Here is a 23,091-nt window from a genome sequence, read left to right on the forward strand (position 1 = left end):
AGTGGGAGTTGGGAGTCCCCCTCTCAGCATTTGAACAAGATTGCAGCCCATTGTTTCGTCTGCCTTCAAATAATAGTTTCTGGTTAAATGGCAGATTTTCTAAAGTACTTTACGCGAAATATTTTGAGCAATAAAAACTATTTTCCAGAATATATAACAGCATTATAACAATATAAAGTTACATCTGAGGTGACTGTTTACTTCAAGCGAATACATTTCAATAAATATCTTACAGCTTTTTTCTATTCTTTATTAGGATTAATCGCTTCATGAAGGACTCATAAATACTGTGTAAGATAAAATAGACATGTTATAAGAAAATAGTATTTGTTCTTTGAGACCAATGTGATCAAACACACTGGATCACTTTTTCCAGGGCCTGAAAAACAAAGTTAAAATGGGAAACACGGTTGAAGTGATGTATCTTTTATGCACTTTTACACACTGTCAACATTGATGTCTGTTGAGCGAGTGAAGGCTCAGTGAAGGAGTCCAGATCCCTGTGAAACCGACACAAAACTGCACATACAGAAAAAAAAAAACAAATAAACACACACACACACAAAAAAACTGTGTAAGTTGACATGATCAAAACGCAAACTGTTGACACACACTGTCAATTGTGAATATTTAAAGCATCAGTGCTAATAAAGAGTGCATTTCTTTGGAAGCATTAAAAATTCAGAGGAGCCGATGGAGTCCTCCATGTCATGGCGTTTCCCGTTGGCACTGGACATGCCGTCACAGCGCATCTTGCATGGCTCAGCTGAGGCCTCTCAGCCCGTTAATGTTTCAGTGAAAAGAGGCGGATTCAAGGTATCCAGTGTGTTGGCGGTCCCCGGCATCGTGTGCCGTCACAGTGTGGCCTGGACGTCCTCGTGTCGTAGGACTTTGTAGGTCAGCCAGTAGAGGACGTTGAACATGAGGAAGCTCATGGGGAACACGGCTCTGGAGATAGTGTCAATCCTTTTTGCACGATCCACAAAGCGCCGGCGTATGTCGTAGAAGCCCAGGCCGGGAGGCAGATCGGCAAAGATCGGCGTCGCGTCCATTTCCGGTGCGGTCCCCGTTCCCAGTGCGAGGCCAAAACTCTGGAAGAGAAAGCCCTGCTGTGCCAGCTCCTCCTCCTGGAAAACAAACAAACACACACACACAGTCTGATTACACTCGCAGGGAAACGCTTTGATTCGGCGATTGGCTGGTGTTTTCCTGAACAATGCGGCGGTGCGTACCCTGGCACAGGCGCTGCACTGCTGGGCTGCGTTTCCATGAGGAGCGTTGTTGCCTGACATGCTGTTTCCCTTCGCCTTGCTGTCACCGCTTCCCTGCTGATAGGGAGAAGTGCAGCGCGTGAATTCAATCACCAAACGGAACGGGCCGCGCTGATTGAACAGTAGACAACCGTGACACATCTCAGCCGTGCTGCATAAATGTTTCAGGTCGGGGCAAATTTCAATTGCATTGCATATTTCCAAAAATAAATAAATGCAAAGGATCGGAGTCAGATGTTTTGTGTATTGTGGTATAAATATTAAAAGGTATTAATGGTTCCCCCATGCTGCTGTCACACGGCTGCATTTAGGATACATTTTATATTTAAAAGCTGTGCTGGCCTGTTTTGTGTTTCTTCTTCTCATGGTATTCAAAGTGATGCAGCAAGATGTTGAGAAAATGCAGCCAGCAGCGGGGTGAGGTGATGAGGAATTAATTACAGGTCAGCGCTGTCTGTATTTCTCGGCTGGAGTGCATCATGGAGCTGAATTGTGGCCCGTGCATAGCTGGGTGTAGGGAATAGCAGGTGACAGTCGCCCAAGGGGCCGAGTGGGTGGGTTTGCTTCGCACTCACATTTCTCTGCCTCTGTTGCTCTTTGAGCTTCTTCCTCAGCCTGAAGAACTCTTTGTGCTGGCGCGAAACGAAATTAACGGCCGCGTACTCCAGCAGGGCGGCAAAGACGAAGAGAAGACACACCGCCATCCAGATGTCTATGGCCTTCACGTAGGACACCTGCAGAAACACGATAACAACCATTTAGAACAAGCATTAGACATTCAATGGACAGGCATTGGTTGAGATGTGATGATTCTAATACACTGTATCTTCTAAATATTGTAATTACAATATAATTTGTTGTGCAAATGTAATAATCGACACCAGTTTCTGTACTCTATCCATACAGCGGGATAGAAGTAGCATAAGTCATCTTGCTGACCTTCGGCAGGGAGGCCCTGGACCCAGAGCTCTGCGTGGTCATGGTGAGCACCGTGGTGATTCCCAGTCCGACCCTGGCCGGAGCCGCGTCCATGTTGATCCAGAACGACACCCAGGACAGGATGACGGTCAGCAGGCTGGGTATGTACATCTGGATCAGGTAGTAGCCCATCTGCCGCTCCAGGTAGAATTTCACCTCGATGCAGGTGAATTTACCTGAACCAAAGTACAAGCAGGTGCAAATGCAGTACAATGCTGTGCAAGAAGAAATATTCATTTAAAACATTTAAAAAGCACGAAGACGGCAGATCTAATGTGTTGTGTACCTGTGTTGTAGTGCTTGGTGCAGTACCCCAGACCTTTTTCTTCTTTCAGCACAAACTGAGGGAGCATCAGATCATCAGCCACCTGCACGGCTCCAACATCCAGCCATTCGAAAATAAGATCGTTCATCGTGTAGCCAACTGGAGGAGAGAAGTAAATGAACATTATTCAACAACTTTAAAGCAAAGTTCACGGTTTGCTTTCAGCATGCTTGAGAGACAGACTCACAGCTCTCGAGCTGCATCGTGCACGTCTGGCTGTCCATGGGGAAGTTTTTTAAATCCATGGGACAGGAGAGAACCAGCGTCAGCCTGAAAACAGACGCAGCAACACCATAATGCTGCTGAAGTGGGGCGTAAAACAAAAAGGTGCTGCGCTCACATGGTGACCCATGACTTTGAAAAAAAATTTTTAAAAAAAAGGTGAGTGGAAACCCAGGCACTGCTAAACCTCACTGCTCCGGCTATTTCTTGCTCAGGTGTCACTCAAAGCCTTTTTGCAGGCTCACCCCACATTACGGGTCACATCGAGCGGCTCTAACCTTTCTGGCAGCTGTCCTCCTCCCCATCTCTCTGTCCCCCTGCAGCCCATACAAACAGCTGGGAGGACTGACAGGTGCTGACAGTCAACATGTCAGCCTTTATGGTGGGCTTGATATAAAATGGGCTGAGAACAGAGCACCGCCATCACTTTTAAAGAAGAAGAGGGAAAAAAAAAAGGAGAGTGTTTCCCTCTCTCACAGGACACAAAGATCAAGATTTTTAAAAGAACATCCCATTACTTAGCGCAGGTGTTGGCAAGCACTCTGCTGATAACATACTGAGTTTCTCGAGCTGTCACGGCTTTCTTTGAGGGTTCGTGATGTCTTTCACTGCACATTTTAAGCACCCTCTGTCTTTTTATCCTGCAAGGACAAAGCAAAGCCTCTCACTCAAATTAACAGAGAGCAGGGACACAAATGATCCTGGTTTAGAGTCATTCAGGGTTGCTGTTTCTGATCAGTATGCACACAAGTGAGAGCATATTTTTGTTATTTATTTGGCTTTTTTTTCTGTTTTTTTTTTTGTTTGTTTTTTTTTTACTCTGCAGATTCTTAATGATGATATTTGTGTAGCGTGGTTTTCAGCTCACACTCTGGTGTCAAGGGCCACGTTTGAAGCTCAGTAACCAGCAAAGCAACTCAGGGTTTAGTTCATGTTTAATAGAATTGCTAATGGAGCTCTGCTTCATGTTCCCTTATATTCTAATTATATCTGCTTACTATTACGCTACAATTCACCACTGCTTTAGTGACACATTACTGACCTGATTATCTTTTAGCCTGCAGTTATGGTTTAACATGAACTCATTCACTGAGTGTGTGTTGGACAATACAATTACGAGCCAGCCGAACTGGAATGAAATAAACATGTAGTGGACCATACACTTAGATTAGACAACAGCTTGTATAAGCAGAAGTTCGGATTCACTGGGCAACCTGACAAATTAGCGATAATGGGTTTGTACAGGCTGGTAGTTCAGAATCAGTGATTCAGCCAGAATGACACTTCAGAAAAGAGGTCACCTGATGCTGTAGAGGACGTTTCCGTTCTGGAAGATCCGAAGCAGCTTGTTGTCTGTCGTGACCTCGTGAAAGTTGGCGCCCTTTTCGTTGGCAAAGAACAGGTCAGGCTTCCAGATAGAGTCCAACATGGAGGGGTCCAAGTCCAGAGAGTCGTCTGGATACTCCTTGTATGCCAGCCGGGGGTCGTTCCACTGCTGCCGCAGAAAGACATTGAGCCGGTAATCCTGCAGTCACAAGTTAACACATGATTAGAGGTCATTAAGTTAAACGCTGGTCTGCCATGAACATTATGTCCACCTGTCAAATACAGTGTAGGTCAACATTTAGCTGTCAAAACAGCTCAGACTCTTTGAAGTGTTGTCTTCACGAGACCTCTGTCACCAAGATGTTAGTTTTTGACAGAGATCTGGAGAATTTGGAGGCTAAGTCAAGCTTCGGCTTTGTGGTTAATTGCATTATCCTGCTGAAAAAGTCCAACAGCTTTAAACAATACTGTTCCAGCTCCAGTTGCATAATGGTGAAATAATGCTAAGGTTGGCGTTCCTCTCTCAGCGCTCATAATGTTTTGGCTCACTGTATGAAGTGAAATTTGCATTATTTACATTTATGGTATAGCTGAGGGGAATGTCAGGACTGTATATTTTTGACATATTGTTCAACATATTCAGTGACATTTCAACAGATGTAATTATGTTAACAAAGATGAGAAAAGATGGCAAAATATTCAGGGAACTTCTCTCAGTTCGTCGTGCTGCAACAACACCGACTGACTCTGTGAGAAATAAAAAGCAGCGTAAATGCTGACAAACCTGAGGGCTTATAACCTGCATGACAGAAAACTCCACTTACAACTTCAGTGGTTAATATTTCATGGCTCTCTCTGAGAAGTATTTTAGTAAAATACACCAGTCCTCCAAACTCTGAACTTGAAAAAAACGAACAAACAAAGCCTTCTGCAGACACCGCTCATGGGCCGCATGAATAATCCATGGTCCATTTTTGACAAGCAGACATTTGAGTAAATGATGGCTGACATTATGTAATAAACTCTAAAGATGGCGTTTAAAGCTCGCCATAGTCTGATAAAAGTGTGCAAAAGAATAAACACATGTGAGCCTAAAGCATGTGAAAGAGCTTCCTTACCAATGAAACTCAAACATCTGACACCAAGTTAAACCCGCAGAGACTCTTAACCCCCACGGCTTTCTGAAGCACTCAGACATTTCCCATGAACGAAGTTCCCAAATCTATCCAGTAACAGCTGCAAAGAGTTTTTGACTTGGATATAATTTTTTGGTGACAGGTGACAAATGAGACTATTTATAGTTCAATAACTCAAAGACCAAAACTGAGTCAGATACTGAAGAAAACTCTTTTTTATGAAGTGCCAGTTACAACATGGTCGTTTCTAGACACTTTTACAGAGAAAACCCAACAGATCCACTTGAGCGAGCATATGCGACTGTGGAAAGGAAAAACTCCCTTTTAACAGGAAGAAACCTTTGCAGAACCAGGCTCAGAGGTGGCGGCTTTCTGCTATTCTGGCTGGGGTGAGGGGACAGAAGGAGAAGGAGATAGGACAGACAGTTTCTTGCATCTACATACATTTCATATATAAACACAGAGTACATAGGCTGCAAGAGGAACAATCATCAATGACATGTAGTAATACAATGAAATTACAGTATTACAATGAAATTGCATTGAAACGAGAGAAGGAGCAGAACTGGGAGCCGGTTCCTCATGGTAGGAAATTTATCATCTTAAAATTGCCTGTAGGTAGGATTGTGAGTGTGTATGACTCTTCATCTTGTGAAGGACTTTTTAGGTTGCAGTCCATCTTCACCAAAGGTTAGCTGGGATCTTCCCCAGTCCAATGCCACCGTGAACTGCACCAATAAAGATGGATTTGACTCCATTACTCTCACAAAGAATTCAGAATGAAAACCTTTCCTCATAACAAAAAGATTAATAGTTTAAACAAAAAACCATGCTGGGGAAAGACACCCCACTGTTGTACGGCGGCCCCTGAGGCTCTTTGGCCCCAGTCGGTTGTTTTTCAGCCCACTTCAGATTTGAACTACAACCCAGTAAGTGACGCACAGCACCGTTACATCCACTTTAATCATAGTTGCACCAGGCGGCTGCTTCATAAATGTGCGACCCTCAGCAACATATAAAATGTGGTGGCAGGTTGCATTTTAATAATAAATACAGCCTGGTCTCTGTACAGGGACCTCTATAGTTGAAGGGGTTAATTGATTCTGACACAGGGAATCATTAGACTGTGTGCTTTTGTTTCCAGAGGTAAACTTCAACTGTGTTGATTAAAAATAGCTGAGGAAAATGTCACTTTGCCTTCAGGCTGATTCAAATTACAGTACGGAAATATCGTACTAGAAATGCCAACAAAGAAATCAGAACTGAATTAATCATTAATAAGCTCCAACCTGATTTCTGCTTCAATCAGTAATCCAATTTATTCAACAACGTATCATCTTAGTTCCATCAGGTTATACATATATCTAATTATATATATATGAAGATGTCATACCAAAACACGAGCTGGGTTAAGATGTTCTGTAACAAAAAGACTAACGTCAAGAATGTAAATTGAGAGAATCTGCGGGCTGCTGTGAGATTGCTGTCATGTCAGTATGGTGCAATATCCTGAAAAATGGCTCGCGCAGGATGAAAGCGGCTCCGTTATGAGCAGGAATCACTTTCAGTTTCAAGTGTCCTTTGGGAAGATGGAAGCGATGGGCTCATTTGTTGCACCTAAAATATAATGAGGAGTCCCTGGCTGTTAGAGAAAAAAAAAATTGCTTGAAACTATTTCCTCTTCCTTTTCACTGCCTCATATACAAGTTCAGACACATCATAGTGGAGCAAGCAGCAGCTGTGTCAAAGTTCATTAGGTCTTCGTGTGTAGCCCACAGTGGTCCAGTCATGCTGATTCAAATGTCAAGAGTGACACACACACACGGAGACATTGTTGTAGAATTTCGAGCTCAACTGTGTTAATGTCAGTGAAATTTAGAGTTAGACCGTAGTGACACCTTCCAGACACGTTTCAGCGGAGATGCTTTGCAAAGGTGTGTCATAAATTAGGAATTTCTCACCATGGTCGTCTCAGTGATGGATCCGAAGCTGTTGATGAAGATGTTACAGGTCACATTGACAGGAGGACCTGTAGGAAGCAGATTCACACATCACGGCAACGTCCCCTTGGTAAAATCCACCGACGAGGTTTTGCAAGAGAAGCGCATGAAGTATTGAAAGCAGTAAGGGGCAAAGTGTTCCCGTGAAACAACATCTGCTTGTTCCCTTCATAATGTGCCACAATGTGTCCTGATAAACACTCTCATCCAGGATACCCGGCATGAAATTGTGTTGTCGTTTCCAGTGCGCGCCCATTAGCGTAGGTCCATCTGTCGACCAGCAGAACTTTAAATATTTCAGGGTTTCATTTCCTAAGAGGCAATGATTTATTGATTCTACTTTAGTAACATTAGTGTATTTATAGATAATCAGTCGGGATTTACCCAACATGCACTGACAAGGATGTGGAGCAAGTATGAAATATATATGAAAAGCGACCCCCGGGGCTGATGGAGAAGTATGTCAGGGAGAATTTGCCTGCTCCGCTCACAAGTGGGGGGTCAAAACTGAACTGAAACAGGCCTGTGGGGCAACGTACGAGGGCGACTGCTCATTTCTGTCAGAAGGGAGGAGGATCTGGAAGAGATGACTGTTTAAGAATCTCGTAACTTGAGGCAGTGGGTCAACGTGGAAACAGTAACAGCACATGACCAAGGGAGGGGAAGAAAAAGACGAGAGAAACACTTCTGTGCGACAATATAATAGCTCGCAGCACCTCTCACTTATGACCCATCTGTGAGTCATTTGTGTTACTTCACTGCTCAGATTGTGGTGGCACACTTTTCCCACACCTGTCCTGAGGGAGGAGGTCCTGCCGCCGCCGCCGCCGCACGCCACGCCGTGTTTACCTTTGAAATTTGGCCGGATGCGAGCGTCGTATCCAGATGTGCGCCCCATCAGCTTGTCCAGGAAGTCAGATGGAGAGGGGGGCTTCACCGCCCTGCTGGGGAACTTCATCTCTTTGCACAGCACAGATCTAACAAGTGATGGGAGAGAGAGAGAGAAAAAAAAAAAAAACAAACGGTGATGTACCGGCGTGCTTTCTCCTTCTGTCAAACTCTTCATAAATGAATTAATATGTTGCTCCTGCAGTTTCCCAACACATGAAGATGCAGAATATCTTACAATGCAGTTGAAATTAATCTATTTTATAAATATATTTTTCATAATAGTGATTAATTTACCTTTTTTTTTTTCTAAATATTAATCTGGAAAAAATGTTTCAATCTGTGAAAGTGAAACTCACATCTTTAATAATGTGAGTTCAGTTGATAAAAGTTAAAATATTCAAAATGTCAAAAGAATCTTTATCAGTGTCATGCATAAAGCCATAATAAATACAGATGATAAATTAAACAAAAACATACAAATGCAGCCTTAAGATAGCATGAAATTAAGAGAAGCACATATTTCACAGATTAAAATATCAAACTGTGTCTTACCTGCCTTGTAGGAAAAACTGAAAAGAAGTCCACAGCAAATACAAAATGTGCAGCAGCATTCTTGGTAAACACAACAGATAATCCACGGATTTGAGAGGAAAAGAAGAGATGAAATCAAGAAGTAGAGAGTGCAGATGCAGAGAACTTCAGTCAGACTCTCTCTTTGCTCTGGACTCGGATGAGCCTCCCTCCCTCTGTGCAGGTGTAAAATACAGGAAGCTGCTGCTGTATAATTCAAATCCTAGGGAAGTTTTCTTTTTTTTTTTTTTTTTTTTCCCTTTCCTGACCGTGTTTGTGTGGATGACTTCAAGCTTTATCTCTTTTTCATGGGCATATGCATGCTGAAGGAATTACTGCAGGAATATTTAAAGAGACAGCAGCATTTTCATAGCAGAGTGGCCCCACTCTGCTCCCTGTGTCAGCCCTACAGTTCAGTGTTCAGCGCCACATGATTTACTGGGCTTTTTCTGAAATGTGAAAATAAAAATCTGCATTTTTTTTCGCCCCACATTTATACATTTATATGTTCAAATAAATCTAATTTCAAGTATGTGGATTAAAAAAAGTCTAAAGTCATTAAAATTAGTAAGAAGTAAAGTAACAGTTTCTGCAACTATGAAATGAAAACATCACCTCTTTAGGGATGATATGTGCACCGATCAATGTAAATCATCACTCTAATATTGTATTTACACATGATAAAATATTTAAAAATGATTGCACTGACCAGCATAACCTATTTATAACATAAGGCTGCAAATTGAATGAAGTTAATCTATATTCATGCATGCATCGTATTCATATGTAAAATGCTTTGCTGAAGTCCAGTTGCACTAAACATCAAGCATATTTTCAACTTGAAAACATCAACCAGAATGTCTGATTTTAATGAAGTTATGCTTTGCCAGAGCAATGAAGGCAAAACATACCATCAGCAGAACCGACGTTTAATAAATCCATTTATTTATGAATCGTATGTCGTTATTGTGCAGTTATTAGTTTGAAAGAACTGCAGAAGTCGACAAAAATGTAAAGCAAAACTGCACAAAAACACTGACTCGAAAAGGCAAGCTCTGAGTTGGCAACAGTTTCTGCATATATATATATAAAAGAAGTTCAAATCAAATGAAATGTAACAGATCCCTCTAAGTGTTAGCCCACATGTGGTGGTTAGTCATCTTCGGCTGTACTGTCTCAAGTTTCTGGTCTAATTATTTCATCTTCATATCGCCCCACAAATTCAAATATGAATGTGCAGGGCTCATGTTTATTCCTCCGTACAGAGGGGGAGGCAGTTCAGCCATTTACTCATGTAAAATTAATGTCAAAGAAAGCGACGGGACGTTATGGCTGCACGTGTTCGCCTCACACTTGAAAGGCCATTCCTCACTTCGCTCTGGAGCCCACGGTGTCAAGAAGGATAAGAAATGTGTGAGGATATAAAACATGAATGCATTCCTAATAACAAGAAGCCCACAGTAAAATAAATAAGAAATTCTGCATGCTTGCGCACATTTACCTCGGGACAGAAAAAGTAGGCCAAGCTTTGTTTTAATGATATTTTGTTGGAGAGCACATTGGATTTAATTGGATCAAACATCCGCACAATTTAAAAATGTTCTTATCAGGTGTATTTTTTTTTTTAAGTCCGCCCGACGCCGTTGATGATAATGTGGCTTGAAGGTAAAGTTGTGATAGTCGACATGCAGAAATCACCACACACTGCACAATCTCAGGCACAAATACTCAAGAACAGTCATCAAAGCAGAATGGAGGTCAACTCATCTGCTGTCAGCGCCATCATCTCCAAGCAAAACTAAAAATAATGGCTTCACTCCGGTTTAAAAATAGCTTTTATTACAGCTTTACTGAGAGCAAGCTGCTCTGATCACACACAGAGGGGAACAACAGTCCATGTGCAACATTTTCAACATGATGGGGGGGAAAAAAACAAACTGATGGACAGTCGGGCTCGTGTCCAGGTGACGGAAGATGAGAAGATGATTTTGTCTTAAAAGGAAAACAAAGAAAGAAAACGGACGAGAACAAAAGCCCTGCAAATACAAATTCCAAATATGAAAATACTTCAGCGACATGGTATAATTTACATTGATCCTCTCATTTGGTATGCATGACCGGCCTTGTCTTAAAGGATGTGGAAGTGACAGTCAGAGTTCAGTCTTCCAGTGAAGCGTAACTCTCGCCCACGAGCCTCGGTCATCTTAATCCTCATGGATGTTGAACAGCTTGGCCACTTCGTTGAGATCCGCATGTTCCTCTCCATCCTTGATGATCTGCGAACAAACACAGAATGTGGTTATTTAATAAATCTACGTCTTCCCTCTGACCGGGCCGCGGCGCCGCCTGGCGTGACGTACCTTCCTCGCGACGGGCATCCTGTTGAACACGTTCCACAGTATGATGCCCACCACCACTTTGTCTCGCAGATAGAAGATGACTCCTTTTCCGTAGTCGTCTTTGTGGCCCACGACGGGAGCGGGGGCTGTGGAGGCCACTGGGCTGGTGGCCGTGTCCTCCGTCTCACTTTCTGATCGAATCCCAGTCCCTGTAAAACACACAGAAACAGACGAGGTTCAGCTTATTTAACAGGCGGATGGACTCTTAGTAACATGCTACTGTTTTGCCAGTGTTGTAAAAAATACGAAGAAACGACGGCATCGGTTATTTCTGCCAGCAACCTGAAGAATCTCTGTCCGAGACGACAGATGTAATTGTGCACAAAGATAAACATGCTTTCCGTGTTGAGGTTTGAAACAGTGGATCGTCTGCGGATGACAAATAACCCGACTGTGAAACAACTCACCTGCGAGCGAAGGGAAACCACAACAACACAGCACATCACTCGCCGTTAGATCCTGAACCGTGCAGACTTCTCTGTCAGGAATAATTTATGAGCAGCTAATGATGTTTTGATGTTCCGCCACATGTGTGAATGTACAAAACTGGAATACTTTTGAGATTAGAATAAAAATCCTGCTGTTTTATTAACCTGCAGACGGAAGACTGGCACAGATGAAAGGAAATATAATTTCATCGCATAACCTTTTGCTGGTTAATAGACGAAGCAGTGTGAGAGACTGTGCACTGCTTCTGTTTTAACACCAGCCGGCTCATAACCAGGAGTAAATTCACTTTTAAAGCAGCGGGAGTCTTGATGAGAAAATGACAACTGAGTCTGAAACTATTTTATTTTTCATTTGCAGCATAAACACCCGTCTTTACTCCATTACCTGACTCCTCTGTGGCAGCTTTCGGTGTATCCTTTGCGGTTGCTTTGGCGAACACTCCCACGGTGGGCAGGCTGCTGTCGACGATGCCGATGGCCTCGTAGCCTACGTCGGGTCCAAGGTCACTCCTGTGGGAAAACGGGGTCGCCGCAAATCACAGAGGAAACCCAGAAAAATGTTTTGACCCAGTGAATGAAAGAAGTTTTTCTATTCTTTTGAAGGGAAATCATTACAAACTGAAATGATGCATGTCCGCACTGTGTGCCACAAAGTGTCTGCTGCATCAAAACTAAAGAGTGAAATCTTCTCCGAGCCGCTGCTGTAAACATTTTAGCGGAAATTCAGTGAGCTGTGATATGACGGCACAGCAACTACCAGCTTTCAGAGCGGCTTCCCGGCCGCAGTGTGTATGTTTGTGCAGCTCACAGCTCAACGCATACACACAAAGCAAACGGGGCTGAGCTGGAAGCTGGAATGACGTCCTCCCCCCGGCTCATGAGTTTGAGGATAGTTGATGACCTGAAGTAACACCGCGGCCGGCTGACCTTCCACAAATTACACGCTGCCCAGAGAGGCTGTGCACTCACAGCACTGATTCACAGCCGTCCAGACTCGCGGCTCATCAGGACGGACACTTTTTCAGTGTTATCACAGTGTTACAACTATTACAACAATCAAAGAGCTTTAAACTTCCAACTGCAGTACTTCCCAAAAAGTTTTAAGCATGTGAGGAAGTTTGTCAGTGTTAAAATGCGTGTCTGAAGGCGGATAGACTCCTCGGACGGTTGAGCAGCCTCCCGGTGTGTCAGTCGTGGCAGTTTGTGGACTTTATTGAGGCCGTGTTGTCAGCTGTGTCTCCAGACCACCAGCTGCATTCATCAGGCCAGTGTGAGCCGCATTCCTCACTGCAGCTCAACATTTGGCGACTCCGCGATCATATCAGCCAATGTTCGGAGCTGGACATTTTTCAATCCCATAATAAATTCAATGTCGGAGCGGAGCGGTCTTCTCCGAGCAGCTCCCACCTTAATGTCCTCTAAAGGCGTTTTAAATATTTCAGCCCAATGGGTTTTTCAAGACCCCAGAGCAATCATGCATGTTCATTTGACTTCTAAAAGGATTACATCTGAGTCATTTGCAGGATTGAACATGCTGCCCCACTGCTGACTTATTTAAATGCATTCACTGGATGTGTACCTGTGCAATCAACAATTCAAACCGGCTCCCCCACTTCAAATGTTTCCCTTCATTTCCACTTCAGACTGCTCTCACAGCTGGCAGCCACAGCTCTGATTTGGAAAAAAAAAAATGGCTTTGAATTCTAAACACAAGTTGGAGAAGCTGTCGGATACTCACCAGAACATCGACTGATGCCAGTACGGTTTGCTGGCGCCGGTCATGTTCTCTCCTGCTAGCCTGCCGCTCACGACGGCGTGGTCGTGGTGCTCCACCCGTCTGCGGCCCAACCTGATGTCGTAGAAACAGGCAGCATCTCCCGCCTGAACGCGGAGAGGGAAAAGATGTGCAGCATGGATCAGAAGCAGTGATTATTATTATGTTGGGCTGAATATTGCTGTAAAACACTAGAGAAACGGTTCAGGTATGAGTACAGCTCTATGAAGAATTCCTGCGAAATTACATGATTTGGCCTGAAGGGGGCGCAGTCATCAAAGGCAAAATCAGAAGCTGCGTTTCATTTTTCATAAGCCTAAAAACCATACTGATCCCCGAAGTAACATACAAAGTGTGTCTCACTGGAATATTTGAGAAGTAAAACCTAAATCACATCAGTGAATGATTCATTCTGGAGGAACTGTTCCACAGGGTTTCGAACAGAAAGCTCAACGTCTTCAATTTATAATTTGTTACTCTAAATTGACTATAAATGTTTAAAGATGTGCAAACCAAACACAGAGTCAGGAAAGTACAGCAGGTGTGTATCAGCGCTGGTCCTAACAACGCGCTACACTAGCCAGCTACTCACCACCCAGATATTGGACCTGGCCTGCAGCTCGGCGTTGACCCGGTAACCCCCGAAGTCAGAGTCCACCTCCAGGCCGCCTGATTTAGCGAGGTCAACGTTGGGCTCCAGGCCAACAGCTGCGACAATGTGGTCGGTTTTCACCTGGGACAGGAGGCAGATGTTAATGAGTAACAAGAAGTGGAGCCATTTCACCGACTCAGGACACATTTGGGGCGGAACGCTCTCTTACCAGTCGGCCATCTTTCAACAAGATTTCTAATCTATCATCCTTGCAGGCCACGGATTTCACCAACGCTTCTGATATGATTTTCACTCCCTCTGGAAAAGCATAAATGTATATTATTAAAATTAAATCTGATGAAGAAACGATGTATTTTCTCCTCAGAGTCAAATGAAAACATGGACACAAACCTCTCTTGACTTTCTCTGTTGTCCAGTTGCTCAGATACTCAGGCAACACTTTCCCCATGTTGCCCCTCTCAGGGAACATCTGGATAACCTCCAGGCCAGACTCGGTTGCTAAAAATAAAGCAAGAGGAAAGCTGATAAGTGAGCAACAGGTACGTTCTGTTTAACAGTCGGCGTTATCTTTTCCCGGCTCTTACACTTCCTGCCGAGGGCGCAGGCCAGCTCGCTGCCCAGGAAGCCGCCGCCGATGATCGTGACTGACTTTACATTTCTAGAGACCTTGTCCAGTGACTTGAAGTCTTCAATCTGTGTGGGGACAAATATTCCAATCCAGGCAGGGTGAACAACAAATTAAGACAATACAGCATTTTGGAGGCTATTTACTGATTCATCGATCGTTATAATAATAATTTATCACATCCTGTACATGTACTATACACCATGTACTGTATGATCTACCATCTTGCAGACATTCCTCAATTGTAATAAAGCTACTGCCCCCTTGTGGCTAAATGCTGACCTTGCGGAATAAGGTCGTCCTGCTCATGACCTCCTCTCCGGCTCTTTCAATGACCTGCAGGTTTCTCGGCACGCCGCCTACAGACAAGCGGACAGGTTAACCTCCTTCGTGTCTGAATCTCGTGCAGCCGTTCGTTCGGTGCGAGGACGCTCACCTGTAGCAATCAAGCACTTGTCGTATGAAATTTCAGTACCATCGTCTAGTTTCACTTTGTTTCCTCTAACATCCATGTGCACCACCTGAAAGGAGTTCAATTCATCTTAAACATATAAATATACACATGCTTACTTATCAGTTTGAGATCTTTAATACAAAAGAGAAGCAAATATATATTTGACAGTGAAGCTCCAGGCCCACCGGTATGAATTACAGCCAGGTGTTGTTCATGCTTAAGGTGTGAGCAGCCTGTAGAGGCTGACTGATGGAGATAAAGAACCATAAATGAACCTTTTTGCTCAGGAGAACAGCAACTCCTCCATTCTCAGCACTTTCTAGATCTTCTGGATTTATGTAGAATGAAGGCGGCTGGAAGTAGATGCTGGGAAGTAAAAACAGAAGCATCAGAATTACTGAACAATCTCAGATTGTCTTTTACATTATGTGGCTGAAGTGTTTCAAGGCAAGTCTGAGAAAAAAAAAAACAACCAAAAAGCTAGAGATCTTCAGGAAGTGAGACTTGCTTTAGTATGTTGTTGTTTCTGTGTAGATAGCGATGGTTCCCATTCACATTAACTAAAATGTTCCCATCAAGGAGACAGTTTTACAGTCTGGAAGTAGCCCAGCCCGTCCTTGGCGGCGTGTATGTTTGTTTTTTATTGGTAGACCTTGCAGCCACACTATTCCTGAACTGACAGGACAATTAGGTCTCTGAAAATAGTGTCTCCTCTCTTCAGGAGAAAAGCAACAACAACAAAATAAACTATTTACAGTACCAAGAAATGTCTATAAAATCTTTGGAATGAATTTGCTTTCATAAAACGATATGACCTGAGCCAAAAGCCCTAATACCACAGAAACAATTATATGTCCTGTCCTCATTTAAAATGTGCTGGTGAAACAAGCACATAAACCAGGCTAAAAACTTCAACAAGATAAAACTGAAGATAGATGTGAGCGAACTCGGTGTTGAGTGACACTGAACCAAAGTGTCGAGTCACTCCAATTTACAAAAACACGCCAAGTTTTTCACCGCTATTTACAGGAAGTATTTGCTGATATAAACCACGTCTCGCAAGTTCTACGGTAAACAACTGAAGCTAGAAGTTACAAAACCAACTCAAAGACTTCCTGGTTCGGTTGTGTCATTTTTCAATATTAACTTTCAAGCAAAATAACCGACAGAAAAAGGTATGAATGAAGGAACTATGCTAAATTCACAAATGCCCCAGGACAGAAAACAGAATGTGAAAGGCAAACAGAAAGAGATGAAGTCACTAAAGCAATGGCAGGTTAGAGGACTTTAAACACACCTTCTTTCTTTCCCGTTCCACTGTTTGAAACGCAGCGTTTCTGTCACACTGGGGTCGTCAGAGAACCACAGCTCTTTGGAGAGAGGCGGTCTCATGTATGGGAGGTCCGGCTCATCAGTCACAATCAGAACCTGGAAGCAGGATTTAAACAATCCTGTCACAAAGGCGACAAAATACGTCGACCAATAACACAACTGTAAAAATCGGACCTTGGCACCGGGGTCTCTGGCACGGATTGACCGGGCGGCGGCGAAAGAGGCGGTGCCCCCTCCAATGAGCAGGTAGGGGGAGTGTGAGGGGATCTTGGGAGGGGAAGGTGCGGCGTCTCCTGCTGGAGTTTGCAAGAGAGAGCGAGAGAGAGATGCAACAAAGCAAAAGAGAGGAAGGAGACACAATCAGTCAGCATTTGATCTCACTAACAGCCACAAATACACCGGGAGGGATTAAATGAACCTGGTGAAAAAAAGGAAATGTGGGTGAGATTAACCTTTATCTTTACAAGAACCCAAACAATGTGAAAGAGAAACAAGCAGGGAGAGGATCTGTAATGGAGGAAAAAAAAAAACAGTTACCAGTACAAAATAGGAGAAGAGATGTGGGGAAATTAACATTATCATTATCACAGAAGGAGGAATTATGAGGGATGCCCGGTTCCCCAGTCCAACGGTCTTACCACTCACTGCCTCCACCACCACAGCGTCGGGCTGAGGTTCGGGAGCTTCCGGCTGAGGCTCGGCTGCCACAGCTTCGGAAGCTTTGGGCGCCTCGGTAGCCACAGCTTCCGGCTGAGGCTCAGGCGCCTCGGCCACTTCGGCCGCCACAGCTTCCGGCTGAGGCTCAGGCGCCTCGGCCGCTTCGGCCGCCACAGCTTCGGGCTGAGGCTCTGACGCCTCGGCCACAGGTTCCGGCTGAGGCTCGGGAGCCTCTGCTGCGGGGGGTTCAGCTGCTGCTGCTGCTGGTTCTGTTAGTACAATCGAATCATCGACCCGTCGAAATGAGAAGAAACGAGAGTCGAGATGAGAAAAAGGCACGTCGCTGTTTCAATGCACGGGTCTGACGGCGTTCTTACCGCTCTCCTCAGCAGGCGCCGGGGTCTCTGCTGTGGTCGGGTCTGACGGCGGAGCTGGTTCTGCTCATACGGTGTTTAAAGTGAGAAAGAAAGCCTGTAAGGTCAACTCTGGAGTCTGTGTCCACTTGACAGACTCAACTCAGATTGAAAACCAGGGACACAAATGACAAAGAAAATGTGCCCATTTCACAGTTTTAACCGTAACCTTAGATCAATTATTAGGGTCACATGATGACAGCTCTCCTTTACAGCGCTTACCCTCCTCAACTACAGGTGGAGTGAGTGGTGCTCCTGTCTCTTCTGGTGCGGCTTCAGCCACAGGCTCATCTGCTGTTGAGGCAATCCACAGCACGTGTTCAAACTGAAGTCTAAACATATTGTTGAGAGGGGAGACGAACAGGACCCATGCAATTCTTCCGCTTTTATCCAGGAATATTCTCAAGAGCATTCATACAAAAGCAAAGCAAAACAAAAACTAACTGGAAGTTGCCCAATTTGTGGTTGAATTCCATAAGATATTTAAGCTGTAAAGACAATATATGAATAAAAAAAGACGACACCATTTAGAAATGAGAGAAAAACAGCTTGTGAATGGTTGAAACTGAAATATCCACATGTAGGGGCAGCTAGCAGTTGAGAGCATCACTTTGAAGAGAAGGACAGAAAATCCCCGGACAGTGTTATTCAAAGTACGAAAAAAACGCATTGACAAATATGACAGTGAGTAAACCAACATATTTGTAATAAATACAACTCCCCATAATGTGTTCAACAAAAAAAAAAAAAAAAAAAACAACATTTCAGAAAACGAGCTTTCTACGTGAGTTTCCAAATGCTGTCATGAGAGTGTGACGGGTTCATTTCAGGGTTAGAAAATGACAAATTCATGAATCCAAGAACAAATAAACAATGAAACATGCTCGTCACAACATACAAAAAAAAAAAAAAAACACAGTAAACCACAAACATGCAACAAACACAAAGTCACAGTCCATCCATGCAGTTAACCTCACAGTCTACAAATGTTAATAACACACACGGCACTGGTTTTGAACATCAAGGGTGCTTCCTGTATAAAACATGCAGCCAATATAATGTATTTTTAGTATTTGAGCAGGTGTGTTTTACTAGCTGGAAAGTTTCTTTTTTTTCCTATTGGCCTCACAGCGGCTGTCAGAAATTCTAGGACTGACATTCCATCTAAAAGTACACCATGTGCTACAATCAATACATGATTATCATATCTGTGAAAGTAGTAAACTCAAAACTGATGTATTTCATGGTGAAGTTAGGTGACAAACCAAAATTATGGTGGAATATAAAATTTGGCAAGTATCACAATATCTAAAGATGCTGACTGATATTATTTTGTTCATACTGCTGCCCTGTCTTAATAAAAAAATAAGGCAGGGCTTTCACATTGGCTCATAGATGCAGGTTATACAGGAGGCACAGGTCAAACACACATTGTGAATATAGGAAGATATGTTAACAACCTGTAGGCGGTGCACTTGTTTCAGTCGGTGCTGCTTCTGCTTCTGCTTCGGCTTCAGGAGCTTTTTGTTCTGGCTCAATGACAGCTGTGAGGAAAACAGGAACATTTAACAAGCAATTATTCCAACAAGTTGAAATAAACAACGTGGTGAAATATAATTTGGCCATTTGCTAATTTAAACTGAGATATTTACACAAATCCAATCATAAATTCAAGTGCAGCAGGGTACTTCCAGCATTTCACAGCTTGAGGATCTGCTGCTTTAAATGACAGTAAAGAGGAAGCTGGACTGCTTCCTGCAGAGTCAGCTAAGTCTTTACCATTAAATAACCTTCAGCTAAGATTCAGACTAATGTGCCACTCAAAACTGTGACATTGCAGGCTTCATAAATGAAGTTCAGCGATAACAGAGCTCTCGAACCAAAGTTAAATCATTAACATGAATGAAGTTTGATCTTAAACGGCAATAAATATTCGATGCAGATGAAACAAATAAATTGCATCCCTTTATCTTGAATATTTCAACAACATTTAATAGAACAACGTCAACAGTAAAAGCATGTCTTGAACACTAAAGACAGATTTCTTTAAAACGAAACAAAGAAAAGAAAAGCTCACCAGGAGGCTCTGGCTGGGCTGGTGTGTCTGTTACTTTATGAGGCCTGGATGCAAGTTCTGCCATACGCTCTTCATATCTTTTCTGGTCTCCCTTTAGTGTTTGGTAAGCCTGTGAAAATTAAAAATGAACCGCTTTCACTCGTGAACAGGACAGCTACCAGATGACAAAAACAATCAGATCTGCTCATTAGATTCACAGAGATTATTGTCTTTCAGCTTCAACTATCAATAAAACGTGCAGCTTGGGACCTTGCGGGTGCACATGAATGAAAAGCCTTACGAGTATATCTTATTGATCTTAGCAACAGAACTGTATAAATAAATTCACCATCATCACTTCCATTTCAAATCTTCAGCACAGCACTGAATGAAAAAAAAACAGATCAAGTTTACTCACGTATGCGATGCCACCCACGGACGCCACACCAACCAGGAGGGCATAGATGGAGTTTTCTTTCCCTCCGCCTGCCGGGCCAGTGGACATGTGAGCCGTGGGGACGCATGCTGGCGTTCTGACGCTGTTCAGTCCTGAAAGCAGAAGATGTAAACTGCTGAAAGCTGCAAGAAAGGTGTATATGTTATGCTGTCACACTCTTCTCAATGCTAAAGCATGACCTTCAAATGGTCTAGAGCTCCTTCCACACTCCTATAGCTTCACTGACTGCCTCAGGTGAAGTCCTGCGTGAAGTCCTGCTCTTGACGTGAAGTCCTGCTCTTCAGTTTAATAGCCCTCCATGATCTTCCTCCTGCATCCCTTCTCTGCTCTCCTACTGCCCATGTGTACAACAGGGGACTAAAGTCTTATTTGATCTGCCAGCACAGGCGGTGGAACGCATTCCCACAGAACTTAAAGACTTAATAACTCCACCCACCTTCATAGAATGTCTCAAAACAAACATGTTCAGACTGGATTTCATGCTTTGATTTAATTCAATTTCAGTTCCAACTGTGCTGGTATATCTTTATGTGAAATGAATGAACAAATAGCAAAAATAAATTGTAACATTTAAAGAACTGAATAGCTAAAAATTGAGAAACTGCAAAGAAATGTCAGTGGCTCTTTAACTTTCCAAATGAAATTAAAGCTGCAGATTTCAGATACTGTATAAATACACACATAGATGGCATGCAAGCTAAATACGCGTACTATACACAAATCTTATTTGGTGGTAAAGAAGCAAAAAATGGTTTAAGATGAAAAGATGTAATACATTTCTTAATTTCATTTTTTCTATTTTTTTATGAACTTTTGTAAAGGTCACACACAAGAGAATTTAGAATACAGTAAAGAATTTAACTATTAGACAAAACAATCAAAAGACAAGAAAAAACATGCACAAAGAACAGATTGTTTGCTAAACAACCATTATTAAATCATCATATATGACAAGTTGGAGAAGCCATAGAACCAACACAAAGTAAATTTAAGAGAAATACACGTTCACCAAAAGTAGAGTAAATAGCAGTGGATTATGCATCAACATATGCTGCAGTCAGTCTGGGACCCGGCTTTCAGTAAGTGCAAAGACAGGCCCACATCTTCGGCTGAATTTTATAAGTAAACTGTTGAATGTGCACTTGATTTTCTCCAGTGTAATTTAGTTAACTAGATCTTTTGTTCAGGAGGAATGGAAACAGGCAGAATCACAGGTGAGATCAAGATCACTATAAAGCATGAAGTTTATCTGTGATGATATGAGCACAAAGTAAGATTTTATGCTGTACTAAAGACCATGTCTGGCACAAATAGATGATAAATTCATTTATTTCAATGTCCAAAATAGTATGCACGAATATGTATTAATACTGTGTTCTTTGAGTCCTTATGAGACCTGATGGGGCATGCAGATATAAGAAAATCTCTGTGCTGCTTCATTAGCATCACAGATGCACACAAGCTTGTTTCAATGCAATAAAAAAAATGTATGATCAATTTCACACATCGAGGATTACTGCTGTGCATCGGAACCTGTTGTGTTCATTGAATCTGAAACATGGAGGAATGAAAAGCCCCCTGATCCAAGTCAGCCAGTGGGCCAAGTGTCACAAAAATAGTGCAAAGGCTGTAAGAAACTTAGCTCTTCATTCAGACATGACAGAAACATGCACTAATGTTACCCCGAGCTGATTCCTGACAGAATTCAAACAGCAGCGGCTACAGGAGGTGAAATACACACGTTTAAAAAGAAGCTGTCAGAAAGTCACCTGGTCACTTTATGCGTGCTAATTAGCCCAGCTAGCTTTAAAACAGCCACATGAAGGTCGGAACGGTTTAAGTAAGCTGAGGCCACCAGACTATTAGCCCGTCTGGTTTTAATGACATAGTGGAATAATACCGTGTCGCTAGTAGCGTGTGTTTGGAAGGCGGCCAAGACTTTCTTACCTGATCTTCTCACATTCTGCCGGCACACTGTTGAGGAGTTTCTAGCAAGAGGTGCAAGCTTATTCCATGCAGTCCTACATTTCAGCATTGTGGCTCAGCTGCGCGACCAGCGGCTTCCAGGTTACCGGCCGACCCGTCGGGCAGAAGCACCAGATAGATACCGTCAACAAAATCCGACAACCGGCGGGCAGCGACAACTAGCAGCACCCCGGTACACGCCAAGGCCAGAGACAGGTCACACGTTAAAGGGGGATTGTGGGTAATCACAGAGACTCTTTCAGTGGTGAAGAGTGGCCAAGGAAGTGCGAAAGATGGCGTCACACTCCAGTCCAGTTACAGATAAAAAAGGGATGCTCTCACGAAAAACCTTCAATTTACTGAATAAAACAGATTAAGATAGCTTATTTGTAAAGCAGTCTTAAAATGTCCTTCTCCAGCACTGGTGATTCAAGGTGTTACTCATAGTGGTGTCTGTTTATACATCTTTTTTTGTGACTCTTTGGCAGCTGTCGCTCTTCTTCTTGATGTTTCTTTGTAAATAATCTCAGTCATCGCGTGCTGCTGCCCCCACTGGTTATACATTTCATTAACATGTTTAGAAAACACTTTCCGGAGTGGTTAATGAAGGATTACCAGAAGAAAACAGCACAGGTGGACAACAGTGAGGTATCGTTCATATTATGAAGGTGACATTCAGACAAACACATACATAAAGATACTGGATTTTCTTAAATGGAAATCTATTCAAGTAAATAGAGTAGATTTTAAATTAACCCGCAATGTTAATATATAATACATGCCACACAATGTGTGCAGTCGACTGTTGTTGGGCATTTTTTTAATCAATGTTATCTTTTGGAATATTTTCAAGATTTTCACTGAGTCATGATTTGCAATTATGAAATCTTTCCCAGTGGTGCACCAGAAAAAAAAATATAAAGTTGTTATGTCGCCCTCTCGTGGCAACATTAAAAATGACAGCGACGGCATGTCACTGATTTTGTAAGTACATGAACACTTATATCATGAATATAATGTATAATTGTATAGCTTGAGCTACGAAGTCAGAACCTTGACTGGTATCACTGTTTTATTAAGCTGCTTTTAGGAGTATGTTCACTTACCAAGCCTCTCATAGCTTAACATTAGCACATTAAATGAGTCTCAGCCTCCTATGCAAAAATCTGGACTGGCAG

At 42.9% G+C, this 23,091-nt stretch overlaps 2 protein-coding genes across 4 annotated transcripts; both read right to left on the minus strand.

Annotated features, from left to right (window-relative positions):
• Positions 1–586: 586 nt before the first annotated feature.
• On the minus strand, positions 587–8,929 carry glra4b (glycine receptor, alpha 4b). The gene is made up of 10 exons (XM_030100785.1): positions 8,702–8,929; positions 8,108–8,235; positions 7,220–7,287; positions 4,098–4,321; positions 2,762–2,844; positions 2,536–2,673; positions 2,211–2,425; positions 1,847–2,005; positions 1,233–1,328; positions 587–1,127 (listed from the first exon to the last, which is right to left on the minus strand). Exons 1-10 carry the CDS (start codon positions 8,758–8,760, stop codon positions 855–857), a joined length of 1,443 nt encoding a protein of 480 aa, XP_029956645.1. The 5' UTR covers positions 8,761–8,929; the 3' UTR covers positions 587–854.
• Positions 8,930–10,536: 1,607 nt separating this feature from the next.
• Positions 10,537–22,138, minus strand: aifm1 (apoptosis inducing factor mitochondrion associated 1). 3 transcript variants are annotated; one of them, XM_030101079.1, is made up of 18 exons: positions 21,896–22,138; positions 19,910–20,040; positions 19,513–19,621; positions 18,896–18,979; positions 17,658–17,729; positions 16,540–16,661; positions 16,331–16,461; positions 15,309–15,399; positions 15,016–15,100; positions 14,862–14,938; positions 14,539–14,647; positions 14,345–14,452; positions 14,163–14,251; positions 13,934–14,074; positions 13,306–13,448; positions 11,953–12,077; positions 11,080–11,267; positions 10,537–10,995 (listed from the first exon to the last, which is right to left on the minus strand). In XM_030101079.1, exons 1-18 carry the CDS (start codon positions 21,981–21,983, stop codon positions 10,924–10,926), a joined length of 1,965 nt encoding a protein of 654 aa, XP_029956939.1. In that variant the 5' UTR covers positions 21,984–22,138; the 3' UTR covers positions 10,537–10,923. The 3 variants fall into 3 exon arrangements, with proteins under 3 accessions (XP_029956939.1, XP_029956938.1, XP_029956937.1); XM_030101078.1 differs by lacking the exon at positions 17,658–17,729 and having other exon boundaries at positions 16,540–16,658; XM_030101077.1 differs by lacking the exon at positions 17,658–17,729.
• Between the last annotated feature and the right edge of the window lie 953 nt (positions 22,139–23,091).

This window comes from Salarias fasciatus, chromosome 10 (assembly GCF_902148845.1).
Source record: "Salarias fasciatus chromosome 10, fSalaFa1.1, whole genome shotgun sequence".
NCBI lineage: Eukaryota > Metazoa > Chordata > Actinopteri > Blenniiformes > Blenniidae > Salarias > Salarias fasciatus.

Excerpts from the sequence above, each read along its gene's own strand:
- glra4b (XM_030100785.1), bottom strand. The coding sequence starts at position 8,760 with ATGCTGCTGCACATTTTGTATTTGCTGTGGACTTCTTTTCAGTTTTTC. Across the intron at positions 4,322-7,219 it reads CCATCACTGAGACGACCATG|GATTACCGGCTCAATGTCTT; the intron begins GTGAGAAATTCC and ends TTGTGACTGCAG. Across the intron at positions 1,329-1,846 it reads AGCAACAGAGGCAGAGAAAT|CAGGGAAGCGGTGACAGCAA; the intron begins GTGAGTGCGAAG and ends TCTCCCTATCAG.
- aifm1 (XM_030101079.1), bottom strand. The coding sequence starts at position 21,983 with ATGCTGAAATGTAGGACTGCATGGAATAAGCTTGCACCTCTTGCTAGA. Across the intron at positions 15,400-16,330 it reads TGGAACGGGAAAGAAAGAAG|CATCTACTTCCAGCCGCCTT; the intron begins GTGTGTTTAAAG and ends TTTACTTCCCAG. Across the intron at positions 14,252-14,344 it reads AACAGAGAAAGTCAAGAGAG|AGGGAGTGAAAATCATATCA; the intron begins GTTTGTGTCCAT and ends ATGCTTTTCCAG.